At 40.5% G+C, this 14,372-nt stretch overlaps 1 protein-coding gene across 3 annotated transcripts in view; it reads right to left on the bottom strand.

Moving 5' to 3' along the window:
- ATG7 (autophagy related 7) overlaps nucleotides 1-14,372 on the bottom strand; it is a 217,419-nt gene that overhangs the window by 131,289 nt on the left and 71,758 nt on the right. For all 3 annotated transcript variants that reach the window (XM_081159430.1, XM_081159432.1, XM_081159431.1), the window contains one exon: nucleotides 12,958-13,033. In XM_081159430.1, coding sequence (XP_081015556.1) covers nucleotides 12,958-13,033 — 76 coding nt within the window. The remainder of the gene's footprint in view (nucleotides 1-12,957; nucleotides 13,034-14,372) is intronic.

Genomic DNA, 14,372 nt, shown 5'->3' with positions numbered 1-14,372 from the left:
ATATTAGTTCCTTTATCCCATTAGGAACCAGGGTCTACAGGCTTTTCACATATTTGAGATCTAAAAACATAATTGACTACAAAATAAAAAAGCTGTAAAATCTGAAGTTCCATTTTAACAAATGTCTTCAAAAATATAACAGGTCAACTAGTTCATTATGACAACTCTCATATATAAGTTATAGTAAATATGAGATAAGTGTGTATTTCTAGGATGTGGTATTGGGTGGGTTCTTACAAGGTAAGAAGGCCTGGGGAATACAGAAGGCAGACAGTCCTAAATATATATCCAGTTATTTGCTTGACTTAGAACACTTAGGGATAAAATGCAAAACATCACCAAATTTATGGGGAAACAGCGCCACCTTGAGCATAAATTTCTGGACTACAACTAACTTCCATTTACTGAGTATTAGCTACAACCAGGTTTCACAAACCAAGGTTTAAGTAATTCAGAACATTATACCTCTAGAACTATATTTACACAAAAGGAGAGTTTTAAACTGTTGTATATATCATTAAAATATTATTACTAAAATATGAATGGCAAACTCTCTAAAGTCTCCACAGGACTCAACATTTATGTCAGGCAACACATCTTCTCATGAGTTAATTTATTTGATCTTCCCAACTACCTCATCTTATGTTGGTAAAACTCAAGCTCAGAAAGGTGAAGCAACTTAGGTCAGGAAAACAAAGTCATGGAGCTAAGCTTCAGAGGCAGCCCTCCTGGAAAGGGAGGTAGAGGGTAGGCAGAGGTGACCAAAGGGGGGATGGGGACAGAAAGAGACTTTGCTTGGGGCGATTGGCACACAATGCAGTATGCGGATAATGTTTTGTTTGAGTTGTACACTTGAAGCTTGTATGATTTTGTGAATCACTGTCATGCAATAAATTCAATTAAAAAAAAAAAGTCAGCGTCCCTGACTCCAAACCTGGCGAGGCCCTGGCCTGGGCCCCTTCCCTCTTTGTTTCTATCCCTCCCCGCCTCCTTCCCTTCCCCTCAGGATATCATATCACAGCATTAGTCTTCAATATTAGGTCTCAACACAAATTTAACTGTCTCGCTTGAAAAACCAACCCACACACCAGTGCTGTCTTTAGCCACCCTACCAGCACTCCCCGCTACAAAAAAACAAATAAAGCCTGACAAACTCTTTAAAGAAACAGGCTTCCTTTTGAGTTTGGATAACTCCATCTGCATACCTGCACTACAGCTAAGTCTAACTGCATATGCATACCGGAAAATCTAACCTTAACGAAAATGCCTGTAGCCATCTTTTAAATGTCCTTATCAAGGTAATCCAAGATCAAAAGTGTTTGGTAGAAATTATAAATTTTATTATTTATTTGGAATAATTTAGGACAATTTAGGTAACCTCATCCTGAACCTCTGAAATGTGACAATCTTTTAGTTCCCTATGTCTCAGGAATGTGGTGGCCACTTTGTAATGTAGTACCTGAGGCACAATCAGGGTCTTAAGTTTGCTATTCAGGACATCAAAACAGGAGACATCAAACTGACAGAGACTTTAATGGCAAGACATAAATGGGAATGTTGAGATCCTCATGAGATCTTTAAGTTATAGGCTTGGACGAATTTTCATTTAATATAAAATTTACCTAGAAAAAAATTTATCATTAGTAGCATACTTTCCATTAAAATGTTCATTGACACCACCTATATATGTTAATGGCTCCATATATGCTTCATGAAAAGATTTTTTTCATTCTCTTTTCTTTATATAGCCAATATCAAGTTTTCTTTATGTTGTACAAAAAAATACTGGTAATTTTCTCTGCTAAACCGTCTCATGATTGGAGGTGGGGAGGGAAAGTTGAAGGAAAAGGAGACAGAAGACCCAGTTAGGAACAAAAGGAAGAGAGAAAAGGGAGAGGAAGGAAGGAAAGGGGGAAAATAAAAACAAAACACAGGTGGTGAGCAATAGAAAAGAAGCTGAACTGAATGGGTTGGCCAAGCAAGGGCCCACACACTATTGTTTAGTAACCCAGACAGCTCTTTACTAGGAAACTGATTCATTTTCCCAGGAAATGAAGTAGAATAACATGTGTGTGTGAGGCTTTTCAAATTCACCAAGTTGCTATCAGAAGGCCCAGAACTTAATCAAAGTAATTCCAGATTTAGGTAATTTAAGAGGAAAGCCTTCTCAAACCAATGGCAACAGACTCCTAACTGGTATCTTCACAGGTGAGCTCTCTACCTTCCATTTAACGCAACACTCTGCTGTTGATTAATTTTTCCAATATACAGCTCTGAGGTCTGTCATTTTTAATCAACTTCCTGGAGCTGACCAAATATAGCAGAGAATTCCTTATGTTGGCATTTAAGGTTCCCCCTAATCTGGGCCCAACCTGCCCTTCGATTATGTCTTGGATTAAATCTTTTCACAGGCCCTGCACAAATGATAAACCGAACAACACCTTCCCTTCTAAAGACATCCCCATGTTTTGCATCTTGTCTCATGCTGAATGCTGGAACTCAGAATTCTTCCTTTTGGAAATAGCTACATATTCAAATTTTCATTTTCCTTAAAAGCTACTCAACTCAAACACACTTCTTTCACAAACCTTCAATCTACCTACCACCCAGCTTAGAAATAATATCTCCATCATCTGAAATTCTTCTTTGGGGCATTTATCATCAAAATACCTTGTGTAACAGTTCTTTTGTTAAAAAAAAAACGACAGGTTTATTGAAATATAATTCCTGTAACATAAAATTCATCTTTTTAAAGCATACAGTTCAGTGGCTGTTAGTATATTCATGGAGTTGTGTAACCATCACACCAATTTCAGAACATTTTCATCACCCCAAAAAGAAGCCTAGAGCTCCCAAGCAATTAGTCATCATTTTCCACTTTCTCCAGACCTTGCGAACCACTGATCTATTTTCTATGTCTATTGACTCGCCTATTTTATTTCCCACAAATGGAATCATACAAGACTGTCTTCTTTCACTCAGCAAGATGTTTTTACCCATACTGTATCATGTATCTGTACTTCATTCCTTTTAATCACCAAATGATATTCCATTGTATAAATATACCACATTTTGCTTATCCATCTATCAGTTGATGGACATTTCTTTGCACAGAGTGGAATTAATGAGTCCTATACTAACTATATGCTTCATATATCTAGTAACTGCTATACCACATTCCTGTCAGCAAGGTGTGAGGTTTCCAATTTCTCCACCTTTTTGTCCATACTTACAGCCTTTTAAAAAAAATTATTATAGGCATTCCAGTGAGTGTGACGTGGTATCTCACTGTGGGTTTGATTTTCATTTCCCTAATAATTAATAATTTTGAGGATTTCCCCATGTGCTTCTTGACCATTTGTATATCTTCTTTGGAGAAATGTCTATTCAAATTCTTTGCCAAATTTTAAACTGGATTTTCTTTTTAGTGTTAAATTGAAGAGTTCTTTATATATTTTAGATACAAGTTTCTTATCAGATAAATGATTTGCAAATATTTTCTCCCATTCTGTAGGTTATCTTTTCACTTTCTTGATGGTGTTCTTTGAAGCACAAAACTACTTTATTTTCATGAAGTCTTATTTTCTCTGGTTACTTGGTCTTTTGGTGTCCTATATAAGAACCCATTGTCTAACCCAAGGACATGAAGATTTATTGTGCTTTCTCCAGGTGTTATAGTTTTAGCTCTTACATTTAGGTCTGTCTTCCACTTTGAGTTCGATTACGTATGTGGTGCAGGATAAAGGCCCAGACTCATTATTTTGCAGGGGGGATCCAGCTGTCCCAACCCTTTATTGGAAAGACGACTCTTCTCCCACTTGAACCATCATCAAATGAACATAAACGTAAGGGTTCGTTTCTGGACTCTCAATTCTGTTCTGTTGATATATCTGTCTGTCCGATGACAGCACAACACTGTCTTCATTACTGTAGCTTTACAGTAAGTTTTGAACCTGGGAAGTGTGAGCCTACCAGCTTTGTTTTTTTCAAGGTTATTTTGGCTATTCTGGGTCCTCTGCCTTTCCATATGAATTTTAGGATCAACCTGTGTGCTTTAGTTATTTTTAAAAAATTATTTATCTCTCTTGCTTTTAGAGGGCAAGACATACAGGTTGAACTATTTGCACTTGCCCATGGTACAGTGATTTGCTCATAAAGGATAGTCAGTGTTATTCATTATGAAATGAATGAATGTTAAAACACCAACATCTCAAAGCCTACCAAATTATTCATATCTAAACTATACAGAGAAAATGTGTCCCAAATAAACCACAAGAAAAATTCCAACTTAACCACCATTCAGGCAATTTGAAGCCCTTCCCCAACAACAATGCTTTAAATCCCCAGTATTACCAACACACTGAGCTTCCACAACATGATGTACATTCCCTCACTCTTACAAGAAATACATAAAAATTAAAGGGCAGAGGTTACTCCTTAAAATTTTAGCTCCTTCCTTAGACATCCAAAGACATCTCCAGAGAAATCTAAAATCCAGGTTCCATTGGCAAAATCTTAATAAATATATTCACACCAATTTAGAGAGGCCAGGCCCCAATTCATAATCATCAAAATTATAAGGACTTGTCCTTTGCTTAGGTAGAGAAAACTTTACTGTCACCTCCCTACTTAGAATAGTGTGCAAGGTGTGTAAAACAATATGCTCACTCAGTATTTTTCTAAACTTGCCTGGTAAGAATCGCCTGGAACTTGATTCAAAAGGTCTAGGGTAAGGCCTGAGAATCTGTATGTTTAACAGGAGCCCCAGGTGATTCTTATCAGCAAGTGTGTGAAACAAGATGCTTTGTTACCAACCTTATTTACACCTTCCTGTGCTTTGCTCTGTACCAACTTAACATCACCTGGTAGATGTCAGGAAACAGATGGAAGCAGTTAGCAAGCCTCTCATTCTTTCCACGTTTTGTAAGAATAGCACCACCACACCCACCTAATTTAGCCCACATCTAAACTAACGTTTAATGAAAAGGCTTTACAAAATATCCGGGTTATTTCTCCATTCACATAGGCCTCTTGACACTGCTCAAGGTAAATTCTCTAACCTGGGATTGCACACAGTTTACTCTAAACTCCTAGCCTATTACTAATATTTGCTGCCAAGCTTTCCTTTAAGGACAGGAAAGTAGGCATTAAACAGCTATTTTAAAAACGTAATTCTACCTATAATAAAAACAATAAACACATGACAGAAAACAAAAGAGCAAACAAAAAAACGTACTCCCATAGCATAGTCACTCCCATTTTTCTTTTCTTTTTAAAAAATAAAATATTTAACTTCTTTAAAACGGCCTCTTCTGAATACTGGATTCTCAACCTCCCCACTGCTGCCAATTTCACAAACACGCTGCCTCTCTACCTAGCTTTGTGGAGAGTAAGAGGGATTCCTTAGAAAGGTCAGACCTTGCCTGCCTAACTGCACATTTTATTCATTTTAAAAACTTAGATTAAGTTTTTCTCTCTTAATACAGAAAATAAAGAAAACATTAAAATGGCCCTTATGAAAATCTAATCAGTGGTTGCCTGGGGCTGAGAGTGGGGATATTACCTGGAAAGACACAAAGGAAATTTTGGGGGTGATTAGGAATGTTCTAGGTCTTCTTTGTGGTGGTGGTGATTATATACAAGTGTAGACACTTGTCAAAACTCATCAAAATTCACAGTTAAAATGGGTGCATTTTATTGTATAAATTATACTTTAAAAAAGGTGATGTAAAAAAACAACATAATCTTGATTGATTAACACTTTCAAAACCATGCAGAAAGGTACAAAATGGAAGCATAAGTCCCAACTGTCCCCAATCCCTCTTCCTCAAAATAATCAGCAACATCAGTTTCCTGTGTAGCCTTCTAGGAAAAAAAATATTTTGTGTCTAAACCAGCTCTACAATATGTGAATCTTTGCTAACACCTGAATATTTAAAAACCCACCTGGGAATGACAGAACTTAGAATACAATTAGTTATGGTTTCTTGGCCCCTTACCTCTCATCACCTCCAGGTCCCACAAAGGACAAAAGCAACTTGAGTTGAAATCCCCCGTTGTCAGGCACCCATGAGGAACTTGGTGATATCTGCACTTGGCTAACCGTGCCTTATAAGACAGGACATGCCCTTCTCACCAGGAGGAGTGAAAACACAGCAGAGAAGAGAAAGCACCAGAGCAGGGCCTTTAAACGCTGGCTTGCTTCACTCCTGGGCTGTTCCCAGCAGGATGGGGGTGGACCGGCTTTAATTCAACACAGGCACCTGTGTGTGTCTAATTAGTATCCAAAAGCTCGAAGGCAGGAACACCTGCTTGGGATGGGGGGTTGGTGTGCTAGTGTTGCTGGGAGCACACAACTCAAAGGCATGTTCGAAGAGCAGGATTTGGTCTGTTACCTTGATGAGTTACGTACTTTGTCCCATACGATGCCACCAAGAAGCCAATTTTATAGACCGAAGCTGTGTTTCTCAAATGCCTAGCGTCACCTCATGGATCTGGGGTGGGAAATGTGCATTCTGAAATGGCTCCTGAGGTGATTCTGATACACAGCCAGATGTGGGAGCCCCTGGATCAGGATGTCTGCGACTTAGTGCCTGAAGACTTTAAATTAATTCTATACCCAGATCCATTCATGTCGTTTCCAGTCTATTCTCCATGCAGCACCCAAACCTTATCATGACTTAGCTTATGATTGCTCAGTGGCTTTCTGTTGCCCCTGGGTTGAAGGTCCAAACCTTTAAAATGGCCTATAAGATCCTGCCTGCCTTTTCTCTTCCTCCATTGTGCTCCCCCAACTGTCTCTCTTTTATAGATACACTGGCCACCCTCTGGCACTTCCAACTCACTGAGCCCCCTTCTCACCCATCTTCTCCGCCACTCCTGTGCCTTCCGGAAAGTGCTTATTCCTCTCCCTTTTCCCTTCCACATAAACAACTGCTCCCTCCTAACCTTGGCCAGAAGGCATGCCCTGGAATAATGTGGAAAATGATGGTCTGGGGGAGGGAGGAGAGCACTGACATTTATTAAGTGTCATCCCTGTGTCTACTGCTCTTGAGTGTTTTCCTACACTCATCTCATTTTGGCCTCACTACCATCCTGTGACCTTCTCCCACATTCCAGATAAAGAAATCAAGGCTCAGGGAGGTGGCACAGCTTGCCCAAAGTTCTACAACTATCAAGTAGCAAAGCCAGGAAACTCAATTCTGTTCTTTCTGGCTCCAAAGTCTGGGAAAAGAAAGCAAGGAGGGGTTAAAAAGAAAGGAGAAAAGAAAGAGAAGGCCAGAGGAATTAGAAAAAACCCCATCCCACCCCAACCAAAAACTCAGCATCTAGATGGCTGCTATCAGGGGCTGGGTGGATTAAATTATCTTTAATCAATTATGCCCAGCTGGCTACAAAATAAACAGATGAGGAATAGAAGGATCCCTTCCATTCTGGTGTTTATACCTCAGCTGAGTAAAATCAACTTGAGCTCCAAGCCCGCCTCGCCTAGATGGGAAGTGAAGATCCAATGCCCAGAAACAGCCATTCTGAAAAGGTACAGTTGCAACCACAATTGGGACGTACTGCTTTAATTCACACCAGTTTCTAGCAGGCCTGGCAATATTTCTAGGGTTTGGAGTTTGCATAAATAAAAACTGACTCCAAACTCCAGATCGCTCTTGGATGTTGGAAAGATTCTTAATCAAATTCAATGCCAAAATGGAGAGTTTAGCAATTGCAAAACCCCACGCACACCACAGTGGTCTTTGTTTCAGACAACAGCTTCAGCTACCACTACTGACCCATCTCATTATCTAACTAGAGCCACCATGGGGCAGAAGAAGTAAGCTGGAAATGAGCCAGTGTCATCATTAGAAAAATTCTGGAGAATGGAGCTAACCCTTCCAAACCTTCCCTACTCACTCACCACTTCCAGAGTTTTATGAGATTCTCTGTAACTTAATTTTTTAGGAGATTAGATAAGTTCCCACTTTACCATTTTAATTAAACATGAAAGATAGAACCAGCATCCACAAGTATCTCTTATGTGCTCAGAACTGTGCTAGTGCTTAGTAAATGTCATATAATTTATTCTGTACATGAATTCCAGGAGTTTATTATATTATTACCCCCATTTTACTGACATGAAATACGAAGTTCAGAGAGGACACACAGAGACAGGTGGCAAGAACTGCTACAAATCCTTTTGTAAAATGAGCTAATGAATGAATGGATGAAAATAAAATAAGAGGCAAAGCTGGGATCCTAATCAGACCTGCATGGCCACACACGCAGCCTTCAGGCTGCCTCGCACAAGGGACCTCCCAAACTGGACAGCCTCCTCAGGGAGCAGAACTCCTGGGCACAAGTAACTTCCTTCAACTGATAAAAGTCATACCCAAGTCCTCTGGGGACAAGAGATGCCACCTGGGACGTTTCTGAACTCCGATTGTCTGTATTTAACCCTCTCCTGTGTGCCAAGGGAGGGACCCCCATCCTCTTCTAGGGCCACACACAGGAGGCCCCGACGCTGTCAGGCCTTGTACCCAGGGCCGCCTCCAATTCAGGCGCCACTCCATGGGAGCAGATTCTACCACATCCACACGGGTGCATCTAACACCTCAGATGACTCCAGAAGTAAATGGAACTAAACACTGGGTGATCTTGTGCAATTGCCTAACTCCTCTGAACCAAACGGTGCTTGGCACAGAGTCAGTGTTTGGGAACCATTTGTAGATGGGATGACGGGAGGGAACGAGAGAGAGAGGCAGGGGGGATGAGCAGGTTACACACCACAACAGCTGACAAGGTGAGACAGGCTAGATTTGGACTGCCCGTTTTTCTTGCCATTTCCAGTCATCAATCTAAGGGGTATAGACCCAGAGGAGGAAGGAGATTCCTTTTCCTGGGCTATATCTCAGGAAATATGCTCTTATTTCTTATCTTCTCAACCTCCTTTCTCAGCAGTCAATGTGTCTATATCCTTTGACACACACTGAGATATAAGCATTTCTGAGCACAGTAAAGAGAGTCAAGGACAATGGGGTGGGGAGGGACTGGCGGGGAGGAATGGGTCAATGGGGAGAAAAAGAGACATCTGTAATATTTTGAACAATTAAAAAAAATTTAAATATAAAGGCCTGAGGATTTGTGGTGCACAGTCTGTACAGAGGCCAAATAAATAGCAGTCCAAGGCCTGACTGGAGAGAGCCAGCTCTATCTCAGCATTTGCCTTTTTAGAGATTTCCCAGACCAGGTCCCTCCCAGGGTCCTGTCCTAGTTTGGGCTTTGTTCTACTTTTCTGAAAGTAACTAAAAAGCAAGAATTCAAGAGCCTGAGAGAACCATGGGCTTGGCAAGTCCAAACCCCAAGTAAGAGCATACACATTCAGGGTCTTTATTCATCAGTACTTGAGAACCAAGAGTACATTCACCCAAAGACAAAAGCCTCGAACTGCCTGGTCCACAAATGGGATAAAATCAGGACTGCTTATATTGATGACCGTGGTGTTTGAATGACTGTTATACTGGCAGCTTGTTTTTTATTCTTTAATGGATGTCCAGCCAAATGATCAGCAGCTTCATAGGCAGCCAGTTTCTGTCACATTCAGAATCTCTTACCAACCTACAGAATCACTTTCTGGATATCAGGAGTGGCTTATATATTTTATAACTCCTGAACTGCACCTCCCACCAAAGAACCAGGGAAAAGGGTCTGGCCTCACAGTACTCAGCCACCACCCCAGGAGCCAGGAAAAGACAAACTTTTTTTTTTTTTTTAATAAAATATCCCACTTGATGGGAAATAGAGGGAATGATACTATGCTACGATCTACAATGAAAAAGTTCTCTCTACAAAAGAATTCAGACTCCAAAGAGTATATACTATATGATTTCATTTATAGAAAGTCCAAAGTTAGACAAAAGTCTCCCATGGTGTTCTGAGTCAAGAGATGCTTCCCTCTGTGCAGGAAGGAGATAAGGATAATTAGACGAAGCACAGAGGAACTTTGGGGATGCCCGATAACATTTTATTTTGATCTGTGTGCTGGGTGCATGAGTGTGTTCATTTTGTGATAATTAAAGTTGTATACCTAAGGACTTGTGTGACTCTCTACAGGTCTTTTATACATCAATAAAACGATTAAAAAATCACTTTCTTTGTAGACAGAAAGTGGCTTATACTTGCTGTGGCATACTTACAGAACCCCATTCATGTATTCTGTGCCAGAGACTTTAAAAAAGAACAAACCCATAAGCCTATTTTCTCACCTTCAAGTGGTTTTTTCATGGTTTTCAAATTGAGTAAGAGGGTTTTTTTGTCCCTCCCCCTCCCCCCCAGCCTGAATATTGCTGAATTTCAGGGCCTAATCAAGCCTTTTTCTGCACTTTGCCAATCTCTGGATGGGCCAAATGCTGGCTGTGGTCCCACAGAGAGATCAACAAAGTAATCCTTAAGCCTCCCAGGTCTGAGGCGGAGGATAGCAGAGGCACAGGGAGCGCAGGCTACTTAGGCAGCTTTCCCCAGATTACACAATGAGTTGCTGGTGGGGGGCCCTGTGATTCTCTATCCAAGGGCTATCACTTTCCTACTACAGCTCGTTCCACAAGGGCCAATTAATAAACACTCTCCTTTGGGGAACTGAGGAAAATGAGCCCAGGGAATGTCACTGGTCATTCTTGGTATACAAAGCACACAAAGGGGCTGACCGAATTCCTCTCCAACAGGAAACCATTAGTCTCGGAAAGCCAGGAAGAGGAGGAGGGAAGTGCTGAGTCTGCAACAGGGCATTGCAACACAGTCCAGTGTTTTTGTGGAAAGGATGTTCTACTAATCAAAACACAGTTGCATAAATGGACTAACTCTACTTAAAAAAAAAAAGAAATTTAAAGCCTATAAATAGGGGCCACACAACCCTGATTAATAATTTTAAAGCTCTTTCTCCACTCTCTTTTTTAGAAAGTAGCTAAAAATAAAGGCTTGAAACTTGAAATAATGTAAGCAAGTAATCACACACACACACTGGGCTTTCCCCATATATGGGTGCCTTATTCTTCAGACTTTGAAAAGGCCAAATGAAGAGATGGCCAACAACCAAAATAATCCTGCAGACATCTGAAAAGCAGGAGAAAGAACTAGAAGAGCTGATGAATGACTAACAATTGCAAGGCTCAATGGGGGTAAATAACACTGAGAGGGATTAGTTGCCATAGTACTTTAAAAACATGGGCACATGCATGTTGACACTGGACCCCTTCTAAAAGAGACTGTTTTGCCCTCTGGCCTCAGCACTGAGAAAACTACAACTGCCGTAATGTAACATAAAGGACTTAAAGAAGGAAACCAGTGCAGGGGCATGACTGAAAATTTAATTAAGGCCCTTCTCAGTATGAAATCTGTAATGGAGATGAGGGCACATCTCAAGGTCAGAAGAAAGGGAAGGAGACATGAAAAAGAGAAGAGGGTGGGGATTCGAATGAGATAAGATAGTGTGAATAGCAGAGGTCGGCTTTGGAAGACCACTTTCTTATGACCAAGGGTTATTACAGTATCTGTTGGGCCTTACTGGAAATGTTTCTGTAGAAAAGATGAACACATTCATATAAAAAAAATGCCACCTTTGTGAGGCAGGCTGGAAAGGTCGCATTGAACAGTATCTTATGGTTTACAAAGCCTCGTTACAGACTTAATCCTGGACACAAGGTAAAGCACCTGCTTTTACTGATATGGAAACTGAGGCTTGGGGATGGTAAGGGACCTAACACAGGTCTGTGGAGGGTGACTTAGTGTAAGAGGGCTGCAGTAATAATTCAAAGCTAACTCTTCCAATGTGCAGGCCAGGGCTCTTTCCACTCACAAAATCTAAGAGTGAGCTCTGGTCAGAGTGCCAAATTTAGGTCTGGATTGCAGTGTGTCCACTATCTCGCTCTATGACCATGGACAAGGAATTTCCCTTCTTCAACTGGAAAATGATAGGGCTGTCCTACATGACAGGAAGCAGACGGAGGGGAGGCAGAGAGAGACGGACATGAATGAATGAGTCACCCTATTCCCTGCACTCATCTGTGAGTCTGTCCTCAAAAATTCCCAGACAGGACTCTCAGGCACTATCAATGCTTCATGCATGAAGACAGCCTGCCTGTTATAGACTGACTTGCATGCATGAAACCTAGAGAAATGATTTCCAAAATATAAGACTAGAAAACCTCTTCATTCCTCCAAACCGAATAAGAGAATTACTGAAGAGGTGAGATGAATTCCACTCTAAATTCTCATTCCACTACTTTTTGTCTTTTTCGCTCTCAATGGAATGGACCTTCCTTAGGATGCTTCAGATTCTTTCCCTGAAAGTAAACCCCACTTTTTGGTGATGCTGCACACTTCTAATGGTTTTCCTAGACATGCCTATAAAGGCTTTGTATTTGGCTAGAGAGTCAATAATAATAACAAACAACAGCAAGAAACATACTAGGCATATTTATTGAGGGGCTGTGACAGGCACTCGCTGTTGCTGAGCCCTTTCTATATATCATCCATTATCTTTGCAATGAGGTCAGTACTATTGTCTCCACTTTATAGATAAGAAAACTAAGGCTCGCAGAAGTTTAGGGACTTGACCAAGGGAGGCCATCTTAATAACCGCAGGGTTATGATTTAAACCTCGCCTGGCTGATTCCAAAGCCCCATTCTTGTTTTTTTTTCTTTAATTATGAGACCTCTAGTCAATATTCTAAATGTATCAAAGACTCTGGGTAATGCTGCTTGTTCACGACTTCTTCTCATCACCATCTGCAGAATGGAATACTTTCCTCGTGGTCATAAATCTCTCCCACTGACATTCCAGGGAAGCTGGAGGGTAAATAGGGTAGAGGAGAGGTGGGCTGGGTTGATGGCATGTAAAGTGACCCCAAATGCTTTCCCCCTGCATCACTGGGATCAGGTCCAGAACTGTGATTTCATTTCCAAATCACTAACCTGGTGAGGCACAAGCCCGAGAGAGGTTGGAGGCTCATTCATGCGGTCGTCACTGCTGCTGGCAATGGCGTAGCCCCTGAGAAAAGGAAATGATTAGAGCAGCTCATTTAATAAAAGTTTATGTTTAACATATGTGAGGGTGACCTGGAGGCAGTCCATGCAAGACTTATAAGGATAACCAAAATGCCCCTTGCTAGGCAGCATATAACTGATTTTCCTTGCAGGGAAGGCAGAAGAGTACAAAAAATGCTTGAGTTTTGGAATTGAAAAGACCAGAGCTTGTCACCTTCTCTGTGTTTCAGGTCCATCATCTATAAAATAGTAATAATATGGTTGTGAGAAATAGTAGATAAATTGCCATGCACAACGTTTGGTACGATAACTTGTTTATTCTGAGACAGTCTTGTAATACGCCACAGCACATTTTCGTATTGGAATTTGAAATGGAAAACTTTTCAACCATAACTTCTTGAGGTGATGTAAATGCTACTAAAGTGGAGGAAGGAAAAAGAAGAGCGAGGAACTAACTGGGCAGGAGAATGAGTACATTCCTCCTGGAATAAGGGTGTGTTTGCTTACGGCACAGGAGACATGAGACACAGGACCTGGTTTCAGCCTACAGTTAGTGAGAACACGGCAGACAGAGGGCCAAAGTCAGGAAATCACAGAATCAGCTCTCCAAGACTTTCTCCCAGATAGTTCCTGTCAGGAGGCCACACTAAGCTTAGATGGCATGGAGAGCTAAGGAAAACGACAGAGATGAGTGGAAGACAAAAAAAGCTGCTTATTTTCATTTAATTATGGAGTATTTTTGCTAGTTACATGATACCAATGATGTACAAAGGCCATCTTTTCAACTGTGTAAAAAACTTAGTCACACAATAAATAGGATATTCATGTTAATTTCTGAGAATTGGAAAATAAATCTTTCAAAAATACAATTCTCTCTGCCTGTATTACAAACAGCATGGCAGAGTGATTAAAGCAAAGTCTGGAGCCAAACTGGCTGAGCTAAGGCCCAGTTTTACCACTTATCAGGTTATATAAATTTCAGCAACTTATCCTGTCTATGCCTCAATTTCCCCATCAAAAATGGGATTAATAATAGTTCTTTCTTAGTAGGTTTGTTTTGAGGGCTAAATGAGTTAATATTTGTAAAGTGCTTAGAACAGTGCCTAGCACAAAGTAAGCACTATCTGTTTGAAAAATAAATTACAGTGTTTTTATCATATACTTAGTTGTAAATATTTGCTTGATGTCAGTCTGTCTTCACCATCTGACATTTGAAAGCATAGTCTCAGGCAGATATTGAGAGAATCTTACTATTTTAAAAATTAATTTAATTTTTGTCTCACTTCCATTTATTACAAGATGAATTAATTATATTGTAAATCATAAAGTAAGATCTTCTCCTT

The sequence above is a fragment of the Miniopterus schreibersii genome (assembly GCF_964146895.1).
Source record: "Miniopterus schreibersii genome assembly, chromosome: 15".
Taxonomy (NCBI): Eukaryota; Metazoa; Chordata; class Mammalia; order Chiroptera; family Miniopteridae; genus Miniopterus; species Miniopterus schreibersii.
Note: the sequence above shows the minus strand (reverse complement) of the source record. Positions and strands in the feature narration are given on the sequence as shown.